At 43.9% G+C, this 27498-nt stretch overlaps 3 protein-coding genes and 1 long non-coding RNA gene across 5 annotated transcripts; 2 read left to right on the forward strand and 2 right to left on the reverse strand.

Annotated features, from left to right (window-relative positions):
• Positions 1 to 8: 8 nt before the first annotated feature.
• On the forward strand, positions 9 to 2931 carry LOC125538205 (G-type lectin S-receptor-like serine/threonine-protein kinase At2g19130). The gene is made up of 2 exons (XM_048701485.2): positions 9 to 2400; positions 2586 to 2931. The coding sequence occupies exons 1-2, from the start codon at positions 9 to 11 to the stop codon at positions 2669 to 2671; spliced, it is 2478 nt and encodes an 825-aa protein (XP_048557442.2). The 3' UTR covers positions 2672 to 2931.
• LOC125538206 (uncharacterized) lies at positions 393 to 10839 on the reverse strand. The gene is made up of 3 exons (XR_007296272.2): positions 9627 to 10839; positions 9059 to 9127; positions 393 to 1021 (listed from the first exon to the last, which is right to left on the reverse strand). It is a non-coding gene; the product is annotated as an uncharacterized LOC125538206 (long non-coding RNA).
• Positions 4631 to 9256, forward strand: LOC125538204 (G-type lectin S-receptor-like serine/threonine-protein kinase At2g19130). 2 transcript variants are annotated; one of them, XM_087544171.1, is made up of 2 exons: positions 4631 to 8796; positions 9004 to 9256. In XM_087544171.1, the coding sequence occupies exons 1-2, from the start codon at positions 6402 to 6404 to the stop codon at positions 9090 to 9092; spliced, it is 2484 nt and encodes an 827-aa protein (XP_087400297.1). In that variant the 5' UTR covers positions 4631 to 6401; the 3' UTR covers positions 9093 to 9256. The 2 variants fall into 2 exon arrangements, with proteins under 2 accessions (XP_087400297.1, XP_048557440.2); XM_048701483.2 differs by having other exon boundaries at positions 9007 to 9256.
• Positions 10840 to 12299: 1460 nt separating the features above from the next.
• LOC125538207 (ubiquitin interaction motif-containing protein) lies at positions 12300 to 20806 on the reverse strand. Its single transcript, XM_048701486.2, has 7 exons — positions 20015 to 20806; positions 16853 to 16931; positions 14907 to 15061; positions 14348 to 14438; positions 14054 to 14239; positions 13872 to 13943; positions 12300 to 13460 (listed from the first exon to the last, which is right to left on the reverse strand). The coding sequence occupies exons 1-7, from the start codon at positions 20518 to 20520 to the stop codon at positions 12636 to 12638; spliced, it is 1914 nt and encodes a 637-aa protein (XP_048557443.1). The 5' UTR covers positions 20521 to 20806; the 3' UTR covers positions 12300 to 12635.
• Positions 20807 to 27498: the final 6692 nt, after the last annotated feature.

A 27498-nucleotide genomic window follows, 5' to 3' on the forward strand; every position in this document is an offset into this window, starting at 1 on the left:
GCACCACCATGCCGAACCCGATCATCGTCGTCGCCTACGGCCTCCTCCTGCTCCTCCCCCTGCGCAATCCCGCCTGCCGTGCCGCGACGGACACCATCTCAGCCGGGCAGGTGCTCGCCGGCAAGGACACGCTCGTCTCCAGCAACGGCAAGTTCGCGCTGGGCTTCTTCCAACCGAATAGTAAGTCCTCGCGCCATGCTTCCAACTGGTACCTGGGCGTATGGTTCAACACAGTCCCAAAGTTCACTCCGGCGTGGGTGGCCAACGGAGATAAGCCTGCCACTTCGCCGGAGCTCGCAATCTCCGGCGACGGGAACCTGGTCATCATAGACCAGAGCACCAAGTCCATCATCTGGTCTACCCAGGCCAACACCACAGCAAACAGCACTAGAGTCATGCTACTGAAAACCGGTAACCTCGTCCTGCAAAGCACCTCAAACTCTTCTCATGTCTTGTGGCAAAGCTTTGACTACCCGACGGATACTCATCTCGCCGGCGCAAAGCTTGGCCGAGACAAGGTCACCGGCCTGAACCGCCGTCTTGTCTCCAGAAAGAACATGATAGACCCTGCTCCTGGGATGTATGTTTACGAGTTGCATGAGAAGAACGGTTCTGCCCGGTTCAGTCTTGCAGCACTGAACTCGTCCATGCCATACTGGTCCAGTGGAGAATGGAACGGGCACTACTTTGGTTCTATACCAGAGATGTCAGGCCGCCAGTTGATTGACTTTACGTTCGTCAACAACGAACAAGAGGTGTATTTCACATATACCTTGCTGGATGACACGACCATCATGCGTTTTGCGCTGAATAACTCTGGTCAGGTCAAGATACTCTTGTGGGTTGAGCGTGCACAGGATTGGGTACCAGCCTACACCAACCCCAACGACCATTGTGATGTATATGGCATCTGTGGGCCTTTCACGATCTGCGAAGAGGACAAGCTTCCTTACTGCAGCTGTATGGAGGGCTTCTCCATAAGATCCCCTGATGACTGGGAGCTAGAAGATCGAACAGGCGGCTGCATGAGAAATGCCCAATTAGATTGCAGAATCAACGAAAACACAAGTATGCAAGACAGGTTCTACTCCCTGCCATGTGTCGGTTTGCCCGACAATGGCCGCAAGATAGGAGATGCTACAAATGTAGCTGGATGTGCACAAGTTTGTCTGTGCAACTGCAATTGCACTGCATATTCCTATGGTTACAACGGATGTTTTGTTTGGGATGATGAATTAACCAATGTGAAACAGCAACGATGTGGTGATATTGGTAACAATAACCAAGCTACTCTTTACCTCCGCCTTGCCGACAAAGAGGTGAAAAGGTTGGGAAGGAACAGGCGACGGATAATCATTGGCAGTGCCGTTGGTGCAAGTGTTGCTCTATTTGGTTTGTTGTCACTCTTCTTTCTACTGATGACTAGGAGGATGTGTGCTCGCAGGATGAAAAACCTTCAAGGTGATGGTGGCATTATCATGTTCAGGTATGCTGATTTGCAACGTGCAACAAAAAACTTCTCTGAGAAGCTAGGGACAGGTGGTTTTGGTTCTGTATTCAAGGGGGTTCTAAATGACTCGTCTGCAATAGCAGTTAAAAGGCTTGATGGTGCTCGTCAAGGCGAGAAGCAATTCAGAGCTGAAGTGAGATCAATTGGGACCATTCAGCATATCAATTTAGTTAAACTAATTGGTTTCTGTACCGAGGGTGATAGGAGGCTGATTGTCTATGAACACATGCAAAATCGTTCTCTTGATGCCCATTTATTTCATAGTAATGCTACAGGCTTAAAATGGAGCATCAGGTATCAAATTGCTATCGGAGTTGCTAGAGGACTGGCCTACTTGCATGATAGTTGCAGGGATTGTATTATACATTGTGATATTAAGCCAGAGAACATACTCCTCGATGCATCATTTGCTCCAAAGATCGCAGACTTTGGGATGGCAAAGTTTCTTGGAAGGGACTTTAGTCGAGTTCTCACTACAATGAGAGGAACTATAGGATATCTTGCACCTGAATGGCTTAGTGGAACTCTTATTACAGCAAAAGTTGATGTATACAGCTATGGCATGGTTCTGTTGGAAATTGTATCAGGAAAGAGGAACTCAGGTAGACAGTGTACAACCGATGACGATGATGTCTATTTCCCTGTGCAAGTCGCAAATAAACTACTGCAGGGGGGTGCGGGAAGTTTGATGGACAGCAATCTGCACGATGATGTCCATTTGGACCAGGTGGAAAGAGCTTTGAAGGTTGCGTGTTGGTGTATTCAAGATCATGAGTTTGATCGACCCACAATGGGTGAAGTAGTTCAATATCTTGAAGGTGTTCTTGAAGTCAACATACCCCCAATGCCAAGACTACTTGAAGCTATTGCAGGGAATGCACACTCGAAATGTAAGCAAGAACGTACTTGCACAAATATACTAATCCAAGCATAGCTTACTATAAATACTACTGTAGAATATAAGCGGCGAGATGTGTCATGATTACATTTGGTATAATACTGATAAAAGCCTATGGTATGTCAATATTCAGTGCTAGCATGCCTAACTTGCATCATTTTTTTTATGTACGCGCAGCCGATTGGTACCTGGACCAAGCTTCACAGGAGGGGGGACAGAAAGATGATGGAGGCAGTGAGCCACACCAGGCAGCTCACCCATGACATGAACATAGGTTGCTGCAGTCATGGAGCAGAGTTTCCCTTCAGTGATTGTCTAAATCATGAAATGACAGTGACAACTTAGCATGTGTTTTGATAACTAATTTGTATGAACTGATAAAAGGAGCTTGCATCTCTCTCTCTCTCTCTCTCTCCACCTAGATAAAAATCCTACGTGTCATGCCTTACAGATGGCTGAGTAGATGGCGTTGTACATGCCCTAATAAAAATACAAGGAAAAAAGGTGCTAATATTGCGAAGTCTGGAAGGGAAGTTTATGAATTGACTAGATGAATCACATTAACAGTGAATTCTATCTAGCTGCTATTCAGTACATAAACAAGGATCCCGAATGGCAGGTAAGAATATAGAAAGGCTTAAATATGACATTTAAGATTGAGTGGAGGCCTCCAATAGACCACACTGCATTTTGGTTCAGTGCTCTCATATGAAGATGTTGCATTGCACTGCGGTCATCGAGAAGTTGCAGAGCAGCAAAGAGCCTTTGTTCAAGAAGCCACCATTCTCATATCCCCTACATTCGTTGGCAGTTTTTGGTTTGGCGGGATGTGGTATCGAATTTCAAATCCAATTGTTTAAGTCGCAGATGAAATCCAGAATTAGCTTTTCTAGAGCAATGGACAGGAGATTAAGATCCAGCAGGGTTAGAGTTTCAAACCTTCTGTACGCGAGCGAGTGAAACGAAACCCTAGGGTTAGAGTTTCTATGGAGACCCACATTTCACTCTTAGATAACAAAACCCCAAGTGACACTTGTGGAACACTGTGATAGGTTGATAGCTAGACATCTAGATCACCACATCATATAACAAAACTGAACTTGCAGGTGTGAAGTAGTTACCAGTGCAAGGTTGCATATCCTCTGGCAACGCCCATAGATATGTGCAGTCGCACTTGTAAAGTGGTGCAGTGAGAGTCCATTCTCACTCACTCATGACTTCCACTGCCAGGGCCAGGCATAGGGTAACTGACCAGAACCTGTTTATTGGTCCCAGTTAGGCTTCCACTAAGTTATGGTAGCAACAAAACGGAGTAGATCTCAGTGGTAGGTTTCATGCCATGCCTAGGCGTCGAGGCGCCCCCCCAGCGCTTTGCAGATATGTCCGCTTTAGGCGCCTAGGCGTCGAGGCGCCCCCCCAGCGCCTTAAAGCAAAGCGTCGCCTTAAAAACATAGCATGGCGGACATCAGGTTGCCAGAAAACGTCCAAAACACGAAGCAGCTTAGAAGTGGAGAAGAATGTCGCGCACAAGTTAGCAAAATGTAAAATCTATGATGAAGTACAAAGGAAGGGGACCTTTTTTTTTTAAGGGAAAGGAAGGGGACCTTATCTTGTGAATGAACTTACCGTTTGTAAAATGTATGATCTCTTTGCACTGAGAGACCTCTACTTGTTGGTTAAGATGTTAATTGCTTTGCCTGAAACTAACATGGCATGTATATGACCAAGCATGCATATAAGTTTCTCTGCACCCATTAGTTGTACAAAAATAGCTTGCTACCTCGTCAGTTTTCCTAAGCCGTTTCCCAATCTTATCCCAGCTCACATCAATCAAAACTTCCATTCACAATGGTTTATATATAAAGTAATATAATGTATGAAACTTAACAAGGTATGCTGCAAACAGGGTTTCTATATGGAGTAGACGTGCTACCTGACAAAGAAAACCACAGCAGCCTGCCTAACTGCTGGCCTAAGGATATACACATTTCAATATACTGGCTATGCTGAACAATTAATACAGGTTGTGGTACTAGCTAGTCGCCCTCAAGATACTGCAGCTAATCACAGCATGTGTCTATCGTGAACAATGCAATACTTTTTGAAATAAAACTGTAGGAAAGAGCCAAAAGTAATAGTTAATTAAAGATCAGATATATTTACAATAGGGAAATCCTATATAACAACTCCCTCCATTCCGAATTAATTGAAGTTCTAGATTTGTCCCAAGTCTAAAGAAAAATATGCTAAGATTTAAAGTATCAAATATACATAGTACAAAATATACTTTATAAATCTAATTTGGTGTTGTAGATGTTAGCACATTTTTCTGACTTGGTCAAACTTAAACAAGTTTGGCTTAGGACAGACCTAGAATTTCAATTAATTTGGAACGGAGAGAGTAAATAGGTGATCCCCACTAACCTATTTCTGTCAACATATGCAAACATGCCACCTCGATGTGTAACCATGCATGGGAAAAAGCACACCTCAACATACAACCATGCATGGGAAAAGGATCAGCCATTTCTATTTTATTATTCTACTTGTATTCAATAAATGTTTCACAACTACACGATAATCAAATACAATAAAATCATATATATATTCAGTTTCAGTTCTCATATTATTAATCCCAATTTCCTGTTCTATACAACCAAATATCATCGAAATATATTGCAACCAACTCCCGCAGAAACACGCGGGGTGTCATCTAGTATATACAGAGAGTGGGGAGAGGAATATACAAGAGGAAGGGGAAGAGGCGTAGCAAGATGAACAAGGCATGGCCTAAGAGGAGCCTCAAGTTCAGCGTTCACTCAGTAAGAAAGAAGGAAGATGTCTCTCTTGAAAAGGAAAGACTAGGAGGCTAAACTTGGATTGATATTATCAAAGATCTTAGCATTCCTCTGTTTCTATATGTTCCACGCAACAACATTGAAGGACTAGCTGAAGTTCTGTCTAGCCTGGATAATCATGCCTTCCACTGGTAAGAGTTGAGGGGTGAATCAATAGTCGCACAGCAATCTGTGCTGAAGCCGCATTTCCAGAACAGGTAGTAGCAGGATTCAACATCTCCCGCGTTACATAAAATGCAACTAGAACTTCCATTGATCTGGATGTGTCATCGTTCGAGCAAGTCCTTAGGATTGAGCCTATCATTCAAAAGGAGCCAAGCAAACGCCTTGAGCTTGGATGAGCAGTTCGACTTCCATATCTAGGAAGAGTAAATCGGAGCTCAAACGTGTTGGAGGGAGATGTCATAAATCTTCGATGCAGAGAAACAGTCGACCCAAGGGAAGCTCCAGGTGTCACAAGGAAGCCACACGGACTTGACCCAGCTAAACATGAAAGTGGCCTATGGTGAACAGGTCAGCACAATTCAATGGTGTCACCCGTGGTTACACCATAACTTGACACCATAACTTGGTATTTCTACTGAGGTCATCCAAGACCTAGCTGTCGTATTATTCATTAGTTACCTCCATTGTTTCTGGAGCTGATTGAGCCATTTAAACATGCATGTGGTGCATTTAAACATGCAGTGGTGCCTCTAAGTCATTGTTCTATATTCTTTGTTCGTCTTTACGCTTTTATAGTAGCAAACATGAGAGGTGAGGGTCAGTCCCTTCCTCCCTGGTTCCCATAGAAAATCACAAATGCAAGAATTTGAGAGGATGAGAACACAATGTTGGATGAGGCCAACGAAACAGAAAAAAGTGCACTGGTTAGCCATCTTGTCACAATCAGGCATTGTTTTTTTAATCTAGTGTGCAACATGTGGTCAACTACCACTTTCCACATATTCCTTTTTCTGCAAGTGTTGGATTTAGCAAAGATGGCATGCCACTTGATTAGTAAATTAGGGATATCTATCACGGTCATAGAGGGGAGGGCTTGACTTTACCATGACGTTTGGTGTTGCCCAGTGTTTTAAGTATCCAATTCTAACCAAACTTTTTGATGTTTGGCTAGCTCTACAGGCCATTCAGCATGCATCTCTTCCTCATCTATTTCGGGTTTTTCTTGTCCCTACACTTCCCTGGATGTTCTGCCGCCATGGACGCCATTACATCCAGGCAAGCACTTGTCGGCAACGACAGGATCATCTCCAATAACGGCAAGTTTGCTCTCGGCTTCTTCCAGACAGGCAGTAAGTCCTCCCACAACACCCTGAACTGGTACCTAGGCATATGGTACAACAACGTCCCCAAGCTAACTCCGGTATGGGTAGCAAACGATCATAACCCAGTTACAGACACCACCACATCGGAGCTGATAATATCCAGTGATGGCAACCTCGTCATCTTAAACCAAGTCACTATGTCCATCATCTGGTCTACCCACACGAATACCACAAGCAACAATACCATTGCTACGCTATTGAACAGCGGAAACCTCATCCTACAGAACTCCTCGAACTCATCAAATGTGTTGTGGCAGAGCTTTGATTACCCCACAAATACCTTCCTTCCTGGTATAAAACTAGGTTGGAACAAGGTCACGGGTCTGAATCGCCGTCTGGTTTCTAGGAAGAACTTGATTGACTTAGCCCCTGGCAGATATGGTGAAGAATTAGACCCAAGTGGTGCCAATCAGTACATCTTTACACAGCTGAACTCGTCCATACCATATTGGTCGAGTGGGGTATGGAACGGCCAATACTTTCCGTCAATACCAGAGATGGCAGGCCCTTTTGTTGTAAATTTTACATTTGTCGACAATGACCAAGAGAAGTACTTCACGTATAACTTACTAGACGAGACAATCATTTTCCATCATCTGTTGGATGTCTCAGGTCAAACAAAATCTTTCCTTTGGCTTGAGAGCTCACAAGACTGGGTGATGACCTATGCCCAACCCAGAGTTCAATGTGATGTATTTGCTGTTTGTGGACCATTCACAATTTGTAATGATAATACAATTCCATTCTGCAACTGTATGAAAGGATTCTCCATAAGATCACCTAGTGACTGGGAGCTAGATGATCGAACAGGCGGCTGTGTGAGAAATACTCCATTAGATTGCGGTATCAACAAAAGCATAAGTGAGGAAGACAGGTTCTACCCTATCACATGTGTTGGATTGCCCAATAACGGACACAGCACAGAAGATGCTACAAGTGAAGATAAATGTACCGAAGTTTGCATGGGCAGCTGCACTTGCACTGCATATTCCTATGGTGTCAATGGATGTTTTATTTGGAATGGTGAAATTATTAATGTGAAGCAGCAACAATGTGATGATACTACAAATACTAACAAAGCCACTCTTTACATGCGCCTAGCCAACAGAGAGGTACAAAGGTTGGAAAGCAACAGAAGACGGATAATCATCGGCACAGCAATTGGTGCAAGTGTTGCTTTCTGCGGTTTATTGTCACTCTTCTTGCTACTGATGATTAAGAGGAACAAGAGGTTGTCTGCTCATAGAATGGAAAACCTTCAAGGTGGTGGGGGCATTATTGCATTTAGATATGTTGATTTGCAACGTGCAACAAAAAACTTCTCCGAGAAGCTAGGGGCAGGTGGTTTTGGTTCTGTATTCAAGGGGTTTCTAGATGACTCCACTGCCATAGCAGTTAAAAGGCTTGATGGTGCTTGCCAAGGAGAGAAGCAATTCAGAGCTGAAGTGAGATCAATTGGCTTCATTCAGCATATCAATCTAGTTAATCTAATTGGCTTTTGTACTGAGGGCGACGGTAGGTTGCTTGTCTACGAACACATGCAAAATCGTTCTCTTGATGCTCATTTATTTCACAATAATGGTACAATTTTGAAATGGAGCATTAGGCATCAAATAGCTCTTGGAGTTGCTAGAGGACTGGTCTACTTGCATGATAGTTGCCAGGATTGCATCATACATTGCGACATTAAGCCAGAGAACATACTTCTAGATGCGTCATTTGTTCCGAAAATAGCAGATTTCGGGATGGCAAAGTTTCTCGGAAGGGATTTTAGTCGAGTTCTCACTACAATGAGAGGAACAATTGGATATCTAGCACCTGAATGGATTAGCGGAACTGTTATTACAGCAAAAGTTGATGTCTACAGCTATGGCATGGTTTTGTTGGAAATTGTATCAGGGAAGAGGAACTCAGGTAGACAGTATACAACCGGTGATGATTATGTCTATTTCCCTGTGCAAGTTGCAAACAAACTACTGGAGGGGGGTGTGGGGAGTCTGGTGGACATCAATCTACATGGCAATGCCCATTTGGAACAGGTGGAAAGAGCTTTGAAGATTGCATGCTGGTGTATTCAAGATGACGAGTTTGATCGACCCACAATGGGTGACGTTGTTCAAAGTCTTGAAGGCCTTCTTGAAGTCAACATACCCCCAATGCCAAGACTACTTCAAGCTATTGCAGGGAATCAACATTCAACATGTAAGCACGACTTTATTTACGCAAACATCTTAATTCAAGAACAATTATTTATCATGCTGGAAGCCTGGAATCCAAGAAAATAAACAGAGACATGTTAAGCACTTCAGGTTTTGTCACAAGTACATTTTTTATATTACCGATAAATCCTATGGAACATCACCATTCATTGCTAGCATTTCTGACCGCAATATCTTGTATATGTTCAAGTAGTTGATGGGCACCTGGACCAAGCTTCACAAGAGGCAGGCAAACTGCAACATACCTCAGAGCTTCATGAAGACAGGTTGCTGCAATGATGGAGCAGAGCTTCCCTTCAGTGATTGTCTAAACCCTGAAATACCAGTGGCAAGTTAGCATTTCTGAAACTAAATGAACTGAGATAAGGTTTTTCAGGATATATTGTTGTATAATATACATAGCAATCATTTGGATTCTCATCAAAGTATTGGTTGGTTGTCTACGTGATCTTCTACAAAATGGATGCAAGCACGGATATAGTACGATTTGACTAGTGATCGTTGTCCGCTTTGTATCCAGATACCTTTTTTTTCTTCCATTAGTGGCAGGAGTTTTGCCATTTTGATGAAGAAAGAGAATTAATTAGTGAGCGTTAACCCTGTAAAGACTGCAGAAGGTATGAAATACTCGAAAGGAAAACTGACAGAAGACAGATTGGACTAGGACAGAACACTAGTAGCAGTTAAATAGGCTAGCCCACAACTTCTGGTAGCAAATTACTAGTCTTAACTACAATCAGTGGTTGAGGCATGTTGAATCAACATGGTTATGGAATTCTTAGTAGCAAAAGATGAAGATTGTCATAAACTTACCAGAAAACCAGCAACTCCATTTTCAGGCGAAGTGTTCACAGATAATTGGCACTTGCTCATAACCTCATTCCGAAGGTGGATTTGTATACTACTGCCTCTGAGTCCCTCGGTAGAATTAATTCAGCGGTCCGGGCTCATCCCCGATTCAACCAAATGTCAGGTGGAAAAAAGTAGGCATGCAGGCAGGATGCGGCGAAGAGTGGATAGTTGTGCCGCAGCTAGAAGGCGTATACCTCAAGCTTGGGGCCAGATTTGTTGAGCCCGGCGATGGAGGTGGGCACTGCGGCCCGTCGCCGGGTCCGGCATTGGCGCCATCAGCCGTGGTGTGGCTTCCCGGCTTCACACTGGCCTGAAGGCCTCGCGGGAAACAGGAGAAGTTGCGGTAGGTGATCACGCCGGTCTTCCTGCTCCTGTCAGCGCACTCCTTCCGGGCGTTCAATCCCACCACCACGACCGTGACCCCTGAGCGGCAGAAATTGTACTACCTTAGACCAAGGGGTTTCGGGACGCCGCCGCAATGGTGGCGACACTGGCACCCAGGTATTTCGGGGCGGGGTAGTGGTGGTGTGCCCCTGATAACGTGGCCTTGGTATCACGACACCGAGGCTTTGGGGTTTCAGGGTGGCGCCACGACGGCGGAAGAGGCGTTGCTGGACAAGATGGCGCGGCGATGATTGGTGGGTGGAGACGGGAGGCCTGACTGCTTGGAGGTGGGGGGGGGGGGGGGGGGGGGGGGGGGGGAGGAGGTTCAGGGGCGGGAGTGGAGAGTTGGTCGGAGTCTGGGCGAGGGGGAGGGGAGTTCCGACGAGCAGCTCATCGCCGGCGTAGCGAGAGGAGAGAGGGGCCCGCAGCCGCAGGTTAGGCTGGTTGTAACGGGGTACTAGTATATGATACTACCTCCCTAATGCATAGTATCATATACAGTTTTGCTAAAGCACATCTAGATGTGCCATAAGTATTGCACATCTAGGTCCTATATCATTGATCTTACGTTGAGATTCGTGTGGATATTTTTTTCTTTTTTTTTTCCTCTTCATACTTGATTCACTCACTTAGATGTGCAATAAGTAGGGCACATCTAGATGTGCCCTAGACATTTCCTATCATATATTAGTATCATGTAGTACTTGCGAACCAACCTGTTGTTGAGATGGTTAGGTGGACAGTGGTATCCCCAACCCACCAAGGTTCAAATCCTGATACTCGCATTATTTCTGGATTTCCGGCGATGCGCTTTCAGTGGGAGGAGACGTTCCCGTCGAAGGCAACTATGGTGACTTCGTAAATCTCAAGATGATATGCCGGCTCAGTCTCTTAAAGGTGCTCATAGGGGTAGGGTGTGCGTGTGTGCGTTCATAGGGGTGAGTGTATGCGCGTGTATATGAGCGCTTGTGTCTGTACTGATGCTCAAAATAGTATCATATAGTACTTTATTTATTGTCATGCATGACACAAAGCAGCATATCATTTATTATAATACGGTGTCATGATATGATACTCCATCATCTCTTTCTTCATTTAATGCTATGACACCTCATCAAAATTGCCTAGTTGACATGCATGATACTAACTATGATACTATCATTATGACCAGCCTTAGAGATCGCTTGTGCTGCTTCTATTTTTTTCGGAGAAACTTCATCCGTCGGACCAACATCAAATCGGACGGTTGGAACGACGCCCTACGTGCGCCGATGTGTGATTTTTTTTTTTTAAGGTTACGTCGTGTGATTGATTATAATTTATCTATTTTGTGCGAAATGGATTGAATTTCTATTTTTGTAACACAATGCAATCGTCAAAAGCATCTCATGATCGACTCTTCTTTCACTAAACGAACATCAAAATGAGCGGTCGCCGAGTGTTTTTTTTTTGGTGCAAAGTCATGTGCATCGATTTCAATTCAAAACTTCACACATGATCGATGTAGGGATTGGCACCTCGCTATAACATGAGACACAAAAACGTCAAATCTAGGGTTTGATCCTCGATAGATTAGGTGTACCACTGTCCTCCTATAACCATCCAATGAGTTGTACATTTTGTTTTCACTTCTACCCTTATGATTTGGCTTTTATTCCATGATATCGTACGAAATTGATTCTAACCTCTTTTCTTTTTATAGGCAACCACGTTCTCAAATCCCACCTCGTTCGTTTCCTCTTCCCGAACAAATTCTCACGCCCGTTCATCTATCCTGCATATGACACACCTCGCCACCAAGCTCACCATGGAGGACGAAGAGGTGGATGACGACATAGCCCTTGGAGCAAGAACACTCGAATCTTGAGGGGCTGAAGGCTGTTTTAGCTGGCCATGGCATGCTCCTCTAGCAGTTTTCTGAGCTTGTCGTTGCTGACTGGACCCAAACAAAACTGCAGATTGATCCATTACGCCAATGTACCACCGTAATAATCTCATAACAGCCTCGTAGTCGTTACCGTTGTGTGAACCAAACACGTCAAAAGAGCGGACACAAGTACTATATACATAAATCAACTACACGGACACGTTCAACTGAAACAAGCGAGTGAGTGTATGTGCGTCTGTGTTAAAAAAAAGCAAGGGAAACATTTTTTCGGTCAACGAAAGAAAGGTTATAGGCAAGAAAATAAGAAATCAAAAGGTGGACAAGTAAGCACTATCATAGAACTTTTACAACTCCGTCAGATGTAAAACAAACAAGTCGATCAGCTGTGTCAGATATAAAATAAACTACAACAAAATCATCTGTGTACAGGAAAGAATGTGCCTCGAGACTTAACAGCATATCCATAAAAGGTGTATACATCTAATGTCAATTAAAAGAAAAAAGAAAACTCATGTCCCTGATAAGATGACGCGATAAAAAGGATTCATGTCAAGGGGGGAAAACATATATTCATCAGGCTAAACAATTACAACACCAGCAGCCCCTTCCAAAACTTTGCATGGCATGGCCAACACTATGGGAGTCCAAGCAGTCTGCTCGAAATCAGCCCAACAAACGATACGACTGGAACTCAAGCATCAGACGATACTCGGCACATCTCCAGACCAACTGCAAGCTGCCCGTGGCCATCGAGTTCTAATGCAGTCCACTAATGGCGCATGCTGACAAGCAGTCTGAACTGGTGGAGCAAGAGAAAGAACACTGTCATTCTTGCTGCCGCTGGCCGATGAGCTTACAACATCAGCTAGGTATTCATCCTGCGTCCACCTAGGTGGGACGCTGACATTTAACTTGCATATCCTAGGTCTTTGTATTGGAGTTGAGCCTCCTCCTGTGTTTCCACTCCCATTAAGCACTGACTTGGCAATTCCATTGAAGTGGTAGATAGTGAATTGCTTCTTGCCCATAAGGCCAGTTGGATCTTTCATGCCTCCAGCCCTTTTATCCAACTGAAGCAGTGCCTGCCAGAACTCACTCCATACTATAACGCCCGCATTACAGAGATCGTCGAGCTTGTCAGAAGGAAATGTTATGTCGGTGTCCCTCAGAACTTGCTGGAATCCCTCCACCGCAATAAAGCCTCCACCTCCACTTTGGTCTTGCGCATCAAATGCCCTCCTAATTTTGGATTCCCGCTCTTCCAGCTCATTCTCCTCTTGGACGTTGGGATTTAGGGCAAAAAGGACAGTGTAGTGACTTTCACTTCCCACCACCCATATAGGCCATTTCGGGCACTTTAGGTACTGACCAACCTTGCACAAATTTAGCGATTCCAGAAGGGTAAGGAACCCAACTTCAACATCATTTGGAATGCCTTTCAGGGACATGCCGCCACCAAGGTCCATCTTGCCATCAAATACATTTGGGACAGCCTCTCCACAAAGCAATAAATTTACAATTTCCTGAAAAAGACCACACTAGGTTGTAATGTAATGTATAGATATTACTGATAATAATGGGCAGTACTAGTACATAAAAAGTTGTTCAATATTTATAGCTTTCAAATGACTCCAGCACTGTATTCCTACAGTAAGCACTGAATTGCTATGTCAGGTGCGATACACTGCGACCCAAAGAAGCCAACAGCCCTGTTCATCATGGAGTGGGCATGCATCCGTAAACACCCTACTTATACGTTTATACGTTTGTCCTCACTTCACATAAAAGGGTTAAACATGAAGAGACACCGCTTGCACAAACAAGACTTATATGCAAGTGTAACTCGAGTTAAACTGACAGTGTGGTACTAAATGGCAGGGTGTTACAGTAAGCAACTCGTGCTAAAATACTGGAGTTGATAATGCTATCTGTACCTGAGAAGCATGCCCAAATGGAGCCGTGACCAATGGTTGGCTTGGATCATCCCTATCTGCTTGGATACAATCCTGGTTCAAAATTGATTGAAGTTCAAATACACCACTGAATTTGCAATTTATTTAATTGTGCAAGCAAAAAAAAACATGATGCACACAACAAAACATAGACATAGACATACCAGTCCCCGCGAAAGTAAAGAAGAGATAAGAAATAACATGGCACCCAGTCGACTTTGAAACAGAGGAATGTTTGCCAGAAGCATGTTGAATGCATCCTTCCTTGAGGTAAACATACTTATTCTAAGAACTTTCTGGAAATCAATTGCCGATTCAAGAGAAAGGCCTTCCAAAGCAGCATCAACTTTCTGTTGTACGTTCCAAAAGAGATTGTCAGCAAGCTGTATATGGAAGTATAATCAACTTTGAAGCATCTCAAAGCTTATAAGCACCTGGTTGTTATCAAGTCCACTTACCTCACGAGTGACACCTCCAATGAATGCAACAACAGCTCTTTTCCCAGTTCCACATAAAAATAGAATTTCCACCATAGCATGAACCAATGCTCTAGTAAAAAAAAATCAATTAATAAACAGCCGTTTGAGTATCAAGAATAATAAGTACAATTCTGCAAACTATATAATGTTTCATAGTACATTTAGAATATCATCAATTCTAAAATATTAACGACGTGGGGAAATAATAGGTATGGAAGCATTTAGGTTCTCCACGGAATAAACGTTTAGAGCATTTCTGTTGTTTCAATAAAGTAATAAAATGGCATGGATTTTTAATAGTTCACTGAAATATGGCTTTTAGTTTGGTAAATCAAGGGATCTGTCACAAACACATGAATAGAGAACTAACTAAGAAAGGTCATGGGCTTAAATTAAAAAATTGTTAATCTCCCACGTCAGTCTGCTATGTTTTTATTTTCATAATCAAGAACGGTGGTTCAGAAGAATTACTGAATAGATAATTAGCTAAAAGACAACACTGGCATCAGTGTGGTTTTCAAGGAGCAAAAGAAACCACCTCGTCTTTCCATCCTCGGTAAGAGAAGAAAAATCATCCCTTGCAGCAAAAGAACTCTGATAAAATCGTCTTTGTCCCAGAGCAAATGACGGGTCACTGACCTCTGGGTTACCCAAATTATCAGAGAAAAACAGAAGATATTTAAGGACATATGCCTGCAAAAAGAGAACATAAGAAAGTTGCCATCAGAAATGTTGAGCTTGCTGAGAGCAGAAACAATTGCACAGATAGCAAAATAAATAGTTAGATCTTGTATATAAACACATTACTGTGACAAATTAGAAAAAAAAAATCATATGGCTTATATACAAGCAAAAGGTATAAGTCAGATAAGCTGCTCAGCTGTGACCAAACTTCTCTACTGATTTAATGTGACAGCAGAATGCCCCAGCGGTCCTACCAGACCTTACTAAGAAAAGCGCAGATTTGTGACCACCAACAACAGGGTTTGTTCATCAGGATAAATTAGTGTAAAAAAATCAGGAAATGGGATTTTAAATTGGACCAAGGTGAACTCTAGAAGAAGAAAAAAGGTCGACCGGTAGAGCTACTCAGCTTTAAATGTTTTTTGGCATAACTAGCTCAGTGCCTCTGCATTATTACAAAACCAAAAAATCTGAGTTAGCCACCCGACATGGAAGATTAATGGGAAGGCGTACGTGTGATTTGATCGCTGCACGAGATCCAGCTAGAAAAAAGAGAGCGAAATGGCAGGGAAGAGTTGCAGGCAGTGATGCCCTGAAGCAACTGAAACAACCATGGGAGGGTTGCAAGATTGGGAAAGGATACGCATAGGGAAGAGAGGCGACACATGGGAGGTGATTGAGGAAGAAAGATGGTAGCGCAATGGCATCTTTCATCCCGTTTGAATAAGTCAAATCGTTTGCTCTATATGCTACTGTATAGCATGTGAAGAGTTGGTTGGTTAGAGTGCTGAAGGTAAAACCCATAGCAATGTTTTGAGTTTGAGGTTCGTCCTGTATGTATTAATTTGTGCCTTTTACAAAAACGCTGGTCCCACGTGAGTAAAAGCATACTTGCTTAATTATACAAGTGTGCAATTATTTATTTGTGCCTTTTCCCAGGGCGACTCTCCCACTTGCGAGTATGGGGTGCATTTATTACTTGTGACTTTTGCAAGATTGTTAGTCCCAGGTGTGAGTAGAATGGAGAGTGAGGAGTGAACTCAACCACCAACTCAAATCTTTGCAAGTAAGAAAGAAATTTAAGTAACGGCAGAATGCTACAACCTATCTCTTACTCGTCTGTTCTATTCATCAGGAGTTTGAGGTTCATCCTGTGTGTTAATCTGTGCCTTTTACAAGAACGCTGGTCCCACATGAGTAAGAGCATACTTGTTTACTTATACGAGTAAGTGTGCAACTATTTATTTGTGCCATTTCCCAGGGCGATGCTCCCACGTGCGAGTATGGAGTGCATTTATACTTGTGACTTTTGCAAGATTGTTAGTCCCAGGTGTGAGTAGAATGGAGAGTGAATGAACTAAACACCAACTCAAATCTTTGTAAGTAGGAAAGAAATTTAAGTAACGGCAGAATGCTCCAACCTATCTCTTACATGTCTGTTCAATTCATCAGGGTCACTACACAGGATGCTTAGGCGTGGGGGCAGAGCTTGGTTGAGACCAACCTGGGCCTTGGCCCCTCCTGCAATTGTATACTCCCTTGGTTAAGTAGCACTATGTGGAACTTTTTTTGGCTAACTGTGAATTGAAATGACTACTTAATCATACACCAATCAGTGTTGACCCCTCCTCAGTTTAGCTCTGTGTTGAGTTGGCGGTTCATAGTATTGACCAAGTTTAGGCAGTCCAACTGAAGTGACACCCAGTTAAGGCAAGGAAACATGTAGGGCAATTCTAGACACCAAAAATGCCCACAATAACACTCAATCAAACACAATTAGCTAAAGCAACAATGATGTACCTGCACTGTAGCTAAGACACCACAAGGGCCACCTTCATGTTGTACCAGTCCCATAGCTGTTTCTGGGTCAGAGCTGAACCTGCATACATTTTAACAATAATTAGAAAAATAGCATTCAATTGTGTGACTGCAATGAAAGGTACGGTAGGATCAATGCTATGATATTTCCAAGAAACTGTGTGCGTTAATTTCTAATGGCACAGGCATGCAAATTCCTGTTAACTGTCAAATCTGGAAATTTTCCTACTTCATGGCTAGAACTTGCCAGCAATCAGAGTCATAATTCAAAATAATCACACTTTTAACTCAGACTCGGAGCACCAACATACCAAACGCATACTTAAAACTTCGTGTTAAGTCAGTTGCACAAAAACTTATTCAAACTAAAATGCCCCTTTGATGTGAGGAGAGTGAAGACATGGGATCCAAGTTGGATTCAGAGAAACAAAATAAAATTGATCAAGTCAATCATAGAAAGCTTAGAAGAAAAAAAAGTCCATTTCAGAACTGTAGCTCATGAAGGACAGCGTTTCACCTGAAATGCTTGATGCTCTGTGCTGTACGGTTCTCCCATACTGTTCCCAGGCAAAAAAAAAATAGCAGTGGCTTATAATTGTTGCACGTAGGCCCTTTGATCACTACAAAACTATTTTTCTCAACTACCAACGCATAATTATGAAGATATTTGCAACTCCAGCAGCACTTATTTTCACAAATACCCCTAACAAAGTTACCTTTGATGACATCAGACATGGTATTAGCTACCCATGACAAACGCCCATCTTTTGTAATGCCAACCTGACACAAGTTCTTATCCAGGGTGGGTTCCATTTCCTGGCAGTACTGGCCAGTTACTGCCAGGAATGGGACAGTGCCAAGGTAATATAAATCGGATGGTTTATTTTGAATTTAAATTCCTTTATTAAAAGTATGCAGTATTTTGTAGCTGATATGATCACATCCAGAATGGATACGGCAAGAAGCTATAATATATACGAAGAAGGATGAATTAACATAACTACTTAAAAATTGAGGTTGATGAGACCTTTTGTTTTGTTTATTTCAAATTCTGAAATCCAAAATCATCAGAATTTGACCAAACCCCGCTGGTAACCGGTAAAAACTGGATTCCAGACCCTGGCAGGAAGCAGGAAGAGCACAGGAAAGTGAACCATTTTTCAAGAAAACGCGACATCTCGTTGTATTTAAATGGTGGAATAAAGCTAATCACACAACCAGGCGGGCAGAGGCAAGTTAAAAAGGCAGAAAAACAAGGTCCTCAGGGAATCAGTGAAACATCCCAACCCTCTGGCCAGCAAGCAGCCAGCGCTGCGGTGCCGGCTCTAACCCAATATTTCTCGCGTCCAACTTGAATATGCTTCCACCAGATCACTGTACTGGAAGCTCATGTATCATGTATGGCATGAATATTAAATTATAGAGCACAACCAGTGTCATCTTTAATTTCTGGTTTCTGCGATTGAAACTGCCACGATATATAGAACGTTTCTCATAATTGGGTTGGAAAATGGAGAGGTACTACCAATGTTTAACTTAACAATACCGACAAGAAACAAAACGTAAATGTAAGTCAGAGAACACATCTCCATGCACATCTATTCTGCCACGAGAAAAGAAAAAATTATGGAACTTACATTTTGCCATGCATGGAGTATTTATTAACTACCAAATTTGTGTTCTCCATATATTCTATGCCAATGTTTCATATGTATACTACTACCTCCGTCCGGGTTTAAAGTGCCGGAGGGGCACGGCGCACAGTCCGGATTTTTAGGCCGGGTGTTTATTGCGCTGTGCTAATTCACGTGGATTAACAAGCATTAGTTCTGGGATACGTGGGAACGGGTGAAAGAGCAGGAATGCGAGCGCGCTGGTTGGCTGGCCGTGCGGCTGCGCGCGAGACTTGCTGATTGGCGAATTTGGAGGAAGGCTAACGATAACGCATTAATAATTGGAGCAAATTATGGCGCGTTGCTTTGTGTACCGCTGTGCTGCCTTGGTCCTGGAGAATCGGTCGGCCGGCCCTTTAAACCCGGATGGAGGTAGTATAAATGAGTACAGTTAAGCATGCCCAGATGCCAACCTGAGTAACCTCAAGGACAACCTCTTGTTCTCTTAGTCTCCTACCATGATTCGATCCTCAAAGATACACATAACCATGTACGATCACTTTGAATCATGACTATCATACGCTCGCAGAAACAACTAAAATACACAATGTATGTCCACATCAGTCTGTCTTCATGGAACATTGAACCATTGATTGACACCCAATCCTCCAGTATTCAGGGACAGTGGGACACTAAACCCTAATCTCATAAACACGTGTCTAACGCTAATTTCTAGGTGCCCATCACCATGCCCATCAGAACAGAAACTTAGACAATGAAAGCAACACGTGTCTACTTAGACAATGAAAGCAACGAAGTCACGAAAGGCCATCATCTTACAGATATGGGAGGTGAAACCAGAGCGGATATGGACAGATATCGCTCATTTCGTACCCTAAACCACATTTTTCCGTGGGAGTCAGAGTTGGACACGTGTCGTGCCCGATATGAGTACAAATGCAAATATTGCCGGGCACGAAAGTTAATCAAATAAGAACTGTATAAAACATAAACCATTTATATGGCAATATAAAGATCAATCAACCATACCATTTCCAAAATGCAACTGCATCAATAATTCAACAAGGCAAATTAACTCGTAAATATATGGTTTCCACTTGTTGTACAATGACACTGGATGACATGTACCGTGCAAGACAATGTGAAATTAACCTACCAAAGGCGCCTTTCCAAGAAAAATAGGTAAAGTACAGCATCAGCAAGGTTGATAGCCACACAAGCAATGGGTCAGGCCTTCAAAAAGGCGGGATATGAGCGGTGGGCTAAGATCTATAGGCTGAGCAAGTTAGTTTGTCCCGGATATCATAGATTATATTATCCGAATAGTTGAGTTACAAAACCGGATATCACTCATCCTATATCACACATCCCATATCCTATTCAGGAATCACACGTTAATGCCAGATTTCTATTTCGGTGAATCGGTAAGTGCTCCAGAAATCAAAGTATGCATCTGTTTTTCACCCATGTACATATATTAATGAGACTGAAGTACCAAACAAAAGCTCACCTGATACCCTGATTGCTCCACTGCGCCAGCACTGCCTTTGAAACCCCGCTCCCAAACACCATGAGCCAGAGCTTCTCGGCGAGCTCCGGATGCAACTCCTCCCCTTTCTCCTCCTCTCCCACATCAACCTCCAACTCCACCTCCGCCTCCTTCACATCCTCCATAGGTACCACGGTTGATTCCGACTCCACCTTCACGTCCTCCGGGGCGGAAGTTTGCTCCGCCACCACGGCCATCGGCTGGGACGGCGGCGGCACCACGACGGCGGAAAGCGGGGCGACGGCGACGGGCGGGGCGACGGCGGCAGGCGGGGCCACGGCGCGGAGGCGCTTCTCGGCGGCGGCCGCCATGAGCTCGCGCTGCTTGCGGCGCGCCTCCGCCTCAGGCGACTCCCCGGCGGGCGATGGGGGCTTGCTGCGCTTGGGCTCGGGCTGCGCCGGCGGCGAGCCGTGGAGGCTCATGCGGAGCGCCATCTGGAGCTCCTCCTCCTCGTCCCGATCCCCCATTGAAAGCCGCTCCGCCGAACCCTGGCCGGATCGATCCGGCTCGAAACCCAAACCCTAGGACAGGGTTTGGCCCTGCGCCCCCGGTCGTAGGCTTCGAGCTAGGGACGAAGTGGAGCGGGCGGTGGTTGTTGGAATTCGGGCCTGGGGCATCGGGATCCGGGATGGCGGCGGGTCAGGAGGCCGACATGGTCGGTGAATTTGTAGGAGCGCCGTCGCGACGGCGATGCGACGGGGGGTGGTGGGGGTGTGTCAGAAACGGAAGTGTTCTCCCGGTGGCTGTTCGGTGCGCTGCACACCCGCGGCTCGGGAGCGTGGTTTGGATGAACAGTCAATGACTTGTGGGCCCGAGGTACATCGTGGCCCAGTTGTCATGGACTAGTGGCAGATGACTCCTGGTGACTGGTTGGACGGTACGGTAGCTTTGGCTTCCCCTGCTTTGGAGTTTGGACAGTGCGGCCTGAGATCCGCCTTCATCATTGGTCTACGCTCAAGTTGAATGCGTTTTCGGCCCCGGAATTACTGTACACACGACAGTTGCTGGCCGAACTCCGGACGATTGAAGAATTGAATGGTCCTGTTCATTTTTGCTTTACGCATCGATGGCGAGATGTGCTGCATCGTCTCAAGATCGTTCAGAACCCGTCGGCTGTGTAGCAGCTCTCTTTCGGCCCTCCGATGGAAGAATTTTCTTGATAATCTCACGGAATTCTATGTATCCCACAACATTTAATTGTTGTTCTTTTTATTTTGAAATAGACACATTCTTGTGCTTCTTACGACCAAGTTTCACGAGTTCCATTTCAGGTTTTCTATGTTTATATTTTTTTTCTTTGAACAACAGACGTAAGCGCTCATACACTCAGATACACACATCCTACCCCTATAAACATTTCTGAGAGATTGAGCCGGCATATCATCTTGAGATTTACAAAGTCACCGTATGCGCCTCGTCGTCGATGGGAAAATCTCCTCTTACTGAAAACGCATCGCCGGAAATTCAGAAATAAATGCGAGCATCAGGACTTGGACATTGGTTGGCTAGAGATATCACTATCTCTCTAACCATCTAACCACATGTTGGTTCGCCGATGTTCATACTTTTAGAATTAATATGTTTTCAACAAATTATTAGTGGGTCGCTTGTAATAATATGATTTGTACTATAATAGTTCTAGCACCCCATAGTGCAAACTACGAGTTGAGATGCAAAAATGTGCTAAGACGAGAGAAATTTTGTTGAAGCAAAGTTGCATTAGATATTGGTTTGACACTTACCAGGTATATAAGCATCACTGGCTGAGCTACGTGCATCCCTGCTGCAGGCTGCAGCCCCGCGCCCACTCCATCCCCCCTAGTAGTGCGCACTATTACTATGTGACGTTGGCTCAAACATATAGATATTAGCATATGTGACTGGTATCACAGAAATGTTGATATTCTAAGTAACATGCTTGCATGAACAATACTCAATTTGTTTCATGTTATTCCTATTATCTTTTTCCCTTGCCATATGTCTCTCTACCTTATTGTTTTTTGCTTTGGGCATTCTCGATCGACTCAAAAAACACATGCTCATGGTCACTGGAGAATTCTCACCCACATGACACAAGGAGACACCGACCCACACCTTTAAGGCTCTGGGGGTGCCCTGAGCCAACTTTATTCGATGTAGTCTGTAGTATAGTGAGTTGTCATGTCTCGCCGCCACACGCTTCTGTCAGAAAATTAAAGCGTTTTGAGCTATAATTGCAACTAGAGGGTCCCACATTTGTTGAAGTTACCAAGCATGTTTATGGAATTCAACTAAAATTGGGAGAATTTTGCTTGATATACATGAGTTCATGGTAAGTGATAGTGAAGAGCTAAACCGTTGATGCCACACATTGCCCTGTCCGTTCATTTTTACGAGTATAGTAGATTTCTTTCATAAGTAATGTATGTAAATAAAGAGTCGAAACATAGTATATCTTTTTTGCTAAACTTTAGATTGTACAATTTCTACCGCAGAAAAAAAAAAGATTGTACAAATTTGAAAACCATTGCACTACTCAGCCATATTGAGTACATGCATATAATAGGACAAGAGGTATTTGGGAATTAGTGAGGCGATATCTAACATGCCATATAAAAAGGTTGAAGTATGTATAAACGTCATGAAAATGAGTCATCCACGTTAGAGCATGTCTACTTTCAATCAAAGTTAAGATAGATGACATGAAAAGCAATATCTAAACATGATATGCATGAAAGCACGTAGCTCATCCTCTCCGCTCCTTACAGATGTGACGCTCAACATGTAATAACTATGCGTAATTAGGGGAGAAGGTGGTTGCTCGACATTTTCGTGGATAGAGAGTGAAAGCAACGACAACATCGCATGTTCCTCATGGTGATGCTCGCGGTGGAATGACTCTGACGCTTGCCTGAGAGGGGATACATGGCACCGCCAAGTAAAGACTCGTGCGCTCCCACGGTCTGTGTTCGTGCGGGACGGAAGGTGGACTTAACCTCGAGCCAATTGCCACCACTGCTACCATTCCCACGGCAAAAAGCAGTGACATGGAAGGCGGTTGGTGGTAGACAAGGGCGACACCAGCGAGGCGTGGTGAAGAGAAGGTGACCAAGAATAGCGTGTGGCGGAGAATCATACTTACCCGGGGAAGAGGAGACCGAGATAGTAGCAGCAGTGACATCAGAAGTCCATTATGTGGACCCACAAATCATATATAGGCGTGTGAATGTGTAGGCAGCGAAGAGTAACATACCTCCATTTGTTCACAGCATTCAGCTGCCATTAATGCATTAATGGCTTCCAAGAATCGATCATTTATTGCTTGCTTCAACAATGGCGGATCGGCTACAGTCACCCATGACGCGACACCCACCACATTTCATGTTTGCATCCCCCTATCGTGTCAACTGCAAAGCTCCCCTTCGCGTGTGAGGAGCTCTGCATCGGCCATCCCCCTCCAGACGCCTCATCATCATTGCCCCATGACCAGTTCGAACGTGGCTCATCTATAGGAGGTCACATGCAACCCACTTATGCTTGTATTCTGTGTTGGTATTTCTCCGAAGAGGAGAGGATGATGCAGCACAACAGAGGTAAGTATTTCCCTCAGTTATGAAAGCAAGGTTATCAATCCAGTAGGAGAACCAAGCAACACTATGTAAATAGCACCTGCACACAAACAACAAATACTTGCAACCCAACGCGTAAGAGGGGTTGTCAATCCCTCAACGGTATTGAGATAGATTAAATTGTATAGGTTTTGATAAATAGATCTAACAAAAATACAAAAATAAATAAATAAATAAAAATTGCAGCAAAGTAATATGATAGGAAATAGACCCAGGGGCCATAGTTTTCACTAGAGGCTTCTCTCGAGAAAATAGCATACGGTGAGTAAACGAATTACTGCTGGGCAACTGATAGAAAAGCAAATAATCATGACGATATCCAAGGCAATGATCATGTATATAGGCATCACGTCCAAGATTAGTAGACTGACTCCTGCTTGCATCTACAACTATTACTCCACACATCGATCGCTATCCAGCATGCATCTAGTGTATTAAGTTCATGGAAAAATGGAGTAATGCAATAAGAACGATAACATGATGTAGACAATATAAACTCACGTATGAATAAACCCCATATTGTTACCCTTAATAGCAATGATACATGTGATAACCCACAAGTATAGGGGATCGCAACAGTTTTCGATAAGTAAGAGTGTCGAACCCAACGAGGAGCTAAAGGCAGAACAAATATTCCCTCAAGTTCTATCGACCACCGATACAACTCTACGCACGCTTGATGTTCGCTTTACCTAGAACAAGTATGAAACTAGAAGTACCTTGTAGGTGTTGTTGGATAGGTTTGCAAGATAATAAAGAGCAAGTAAATAAAAAGTAGGGGCTATTGTAAGTAAAGAAGCAATAAAGTAAATATAGCGAGTGTGGAAAAGTGGTGGTAGGAGTTGTGAAATTGCCCCAAGGCAATTGACTACTTTACTAGACCGATAGCAAGTATTATGTGGGAGAGGCCACTGCTAGCATGACATCCCTGACTTGGAATTCTATGCACTTATGATTGGAACTATTAGCAAGCATCCGCAACTACTAATGTTCATTAAGGTAAAACCCAACCATAGCATTAAGATAAATTGGTCCCCCTTCAATCCCGTATGCATCAATTTCTATGCTAGGCTGAAGTTTCTGTCACTCTTGCCCTCCAATACATAGTCCTATCAACATACAACTAACCCTATGGTGTGATCCACGCGCGCGCTCATATGATGGGCACCAAAGTACAGCAACATAACCACAAGCAAATTAAATCAATCATAGCAATTCATCAACCACCAATAGGACAACGAAAATCTACTCAGACATCATAGGATGGCAACACATCATTGGATAATAATATGAAGCATAAAGCACCATGTTCAAGTAGAGGGTACAACGGGTTGCGGGAGAGTGGACCGTTGTAGATAGAGGGGGGAAGGTGATGGAGATGTTGGTGAAGATGGCGGAGGTGTTGGTGTAGATCGCGGTGATCATGATGATGGCCACAACAGCGTTCCGGCGCCACCGGAAGAGAAGGGGAGAGGGGGACCCTTCGTCTTCTTCTTACTTGACCTCCTCCCTAGATGGGAGAAGGGTTTCCCCTCTAGTCCTTGGCCTCCATGGCATGGGAAGGGCGAGAGCCCCTCCGAGATTGAATCTGTCTCTTTGTCTCTCTCTGTTTCTGTGTTCTGTTCTGCCGCCCTTTCACCGTTTCTTTTATATCCGGGGATCCGTAAATCCGATTGGGTTGAAACCTTCGCCTAGATCTTTTTCCAAAAATTAGCTTTCTTGCGGCCAAAGTAGAGCATCAACCGCCTTACGAGGGGCCCACGAGGGTGGGGGCGCGCCTGCCTGTAGTGGTCGTGGGCCCCACCCTCGTGGCCACCTCGGGCACCATCTCGCGTTAATTTTCTTCCCAAAAATCACAAATATTCCAAAATAATTCTCCGTCCGTTTTTATCCCATTTGGATTCCGTTTGATATGGATATTCTGCGAAACCAAAAACATGCAACAGACAGGAACTAGCAGTGGGCATTGGATCAATATGTTAGTCCCAAAAATAGTATAAAAAGTTTCCAAAAAGTATCTGGAAGTTTTAGAATATTGGCATGGAACAATAAAAAATTATATATACGACGGAGACGTATCAACATGTGTGGCATGTCTCTTTCTGTCACTGAGATTGAGCACCGCAAGATCGAACCCATCACAAAGCACCTCTTCTCATGGCAAGATAAACCATCTAGTTGGCAAAACCAAACCAAAGTTTCGGAGAATAAATACGAGGCTATAAAAATCATGCATAAAAGAGTTCAACAAAGACTCAAATAATATTCATGGATAGAACTGAGCATAAAATCACAATTCATCAGATCCTAACAAACACACCACAAAAAAGAGTTACATCAAATAGATCCCCAAGAACATCGAGGAGAACATTGTATTGAAGATCAAAAAGAGAGAAGAAGCCATCTAGCTACTAACTACAGACCCATAGGTCTATGGTAAACTACTCATGCATCATTGGAGGGGCAACAAGGATGATGAAGAACCCCTTGAAGTAAATATGCCCTAGAGGCAATAATAAAGTTGTTATTTATATTTCCTTATATCATGATAAATGTTTATTATTCATGCTAGAATTGTATTAACCGGAAACTTGATACATGTGTGGATACATAGACAAAACACTGTGTCCCTAGTAAGCCTCTACTAGACTAGCTCGTTAATCAAAGATGGTAAAGTTTCCTAACCATAGACATGTGTTGTCATTTGATAAACGGGATCACATCATTAGGAGAATGATGTGATGGACAAGACCCATCCGTTAGCTTAGCATGTTGATCGTTCAGTTTTATTGCTATAGCTTTCTTCATGTCATATACATATTCCTTCGACTATGAGATTATGCAACTCCCAGATACCGGAGGAATACCTTGTGTGCTACCAAATGTCACAACGTAACTGGGTGATTATAAAGATGCTCTACATGTATCTCCAAAGGTGTTTGTTGGGTTGGCATAGATCGAGATTAGGATTTGTCACTCCGAGTATCAGAGAGGTATCTTTGGGCCCTCTCGGTAATGCACACCATAATAAGCCTTGCAAGCAATGTGACTAATGAGTTAGTTGCGGGATGATGTATTACGAAACGAGTAAAGAGACTTGCCGGTAACGAGATTGAACTAGGTATGAAGATACCGACGATCGAATCTCGGGCAAGTAACATACCGATGACAAAGGGAATAACGTATGTTGTCATTATGGTACGACTAATAAAGATCTTCGTAGAATATGTGGGAACCAATGTAAGTATCCAGGTTCTGCTGTTGGTTATTGACTGGAGAGGTGTCTCGCTCATGTCTACATAGTTCTCGAACCCGTAGAGTCCGCACGCTTAACGTTTGATGACGATTTTGTATTATATGAGTTATGTGATTTGGTGACCGAATATTGTTAAGAGTCCCGGATGAGATCATGGACATGACAAGGAGTCTCAAAATGTTCAAGAGGTAAAGATTCATATATTGGGCGATGGTATTCGGACACCGAAAGTGTTCCGGGGGTACCGGGTGCATATCGGGTCACCGGAAGGGGTTCCGGGCATCCCCCCGCCAACTACATGGGCCTTAATGGGCCAAGAGGGGGACAGACCAGCCCCTGGTGCGCTCCATGTAGGCTGAAATAAGGGGGGAGGAAAGAGGAGAAGGGAGAAAGGAAGGAGAGGGATTCGGCCTCCCCCTTCCTTCCCTCATCCCTCCTCCTTACTTCCCCCTCCAGATGAATATGGAAGGGGGGAGGCCGAATTGGGAGGCTCCTGTCAGTGTCACAACTGGCGGATCTCGGGTAGGGGGTCCTGAACTGTGCGTCTAAGGTCGATGGCAACAGGAGACAAGGGACACGGT

Source organism: Triticum urartu, chromosome 2A, assembly GCF_056163025.1.
Source record: "Triticum urartu cultivar PI428250 chromosome 2A, HENAU_Tu73, whole genome shotgun sequence".
In the NCBI taxonomy this organism is placed as follows: Eukaryota; Viridiplantae; Streptophyta; class Magnoliopsida; order Poales; family Poaceae; genus Triticum; species Triticum urartu.

Excerpts from the sequence above, each read along its gene's own strand:
- LOC125538205 (XM_048701485.2), top strand. The coding sequence starts at position 9 with ATGCCGAACCCGATCATCGTCGTCGCCTACGGCCTCCTCCTGCTCCTC. Across the intron at positions 2,401-2,585 it reads AGGGAATGCACACTCGAAAT|CCGATTGGTACCTGGACCAA; the intron begins GTAAGCAAGAAC and ends ATGTACGCGCAG.
- LOC125538207 (XM_048701486.2), bottom strand. The coding sequence starts at position 20,520 with ATGGGGGATCGGGACGAGGAGGAGGAGCTCCAGATGGCGCTCCGCATG. Across the intron at positions 15,062-16,852 it reads GTGTCTTAGCTACAGTGCAG|GCATATGTCCTTAAATATCT; the intron begins GTACATCATTGT and ends CTCTTTTTGCAG. Across the intron at positions 14,240-14,347 it reads TTGGAGGTGTCACTCGTGAG|AAAGTTGATGCTGCTTTGGA; the intron begins GTAAGTGGACTT and ends AACGTACAACAG.
- LOC125538204 (XM_087544171.1), top strand. The coding sequence starts at position 6,402 with ATGCATCTCTTCCTCATCTATTTCGGGTTTTTCTTGTCCCTACACTTC. Across the intron at positions 8,797-9,003 it reads AGGGAATCAACATTCAACAT|TAGTTGATGGGCACCTGGAC; the intron begins GTAAGCACGACT and ends TATATGTTCAAG.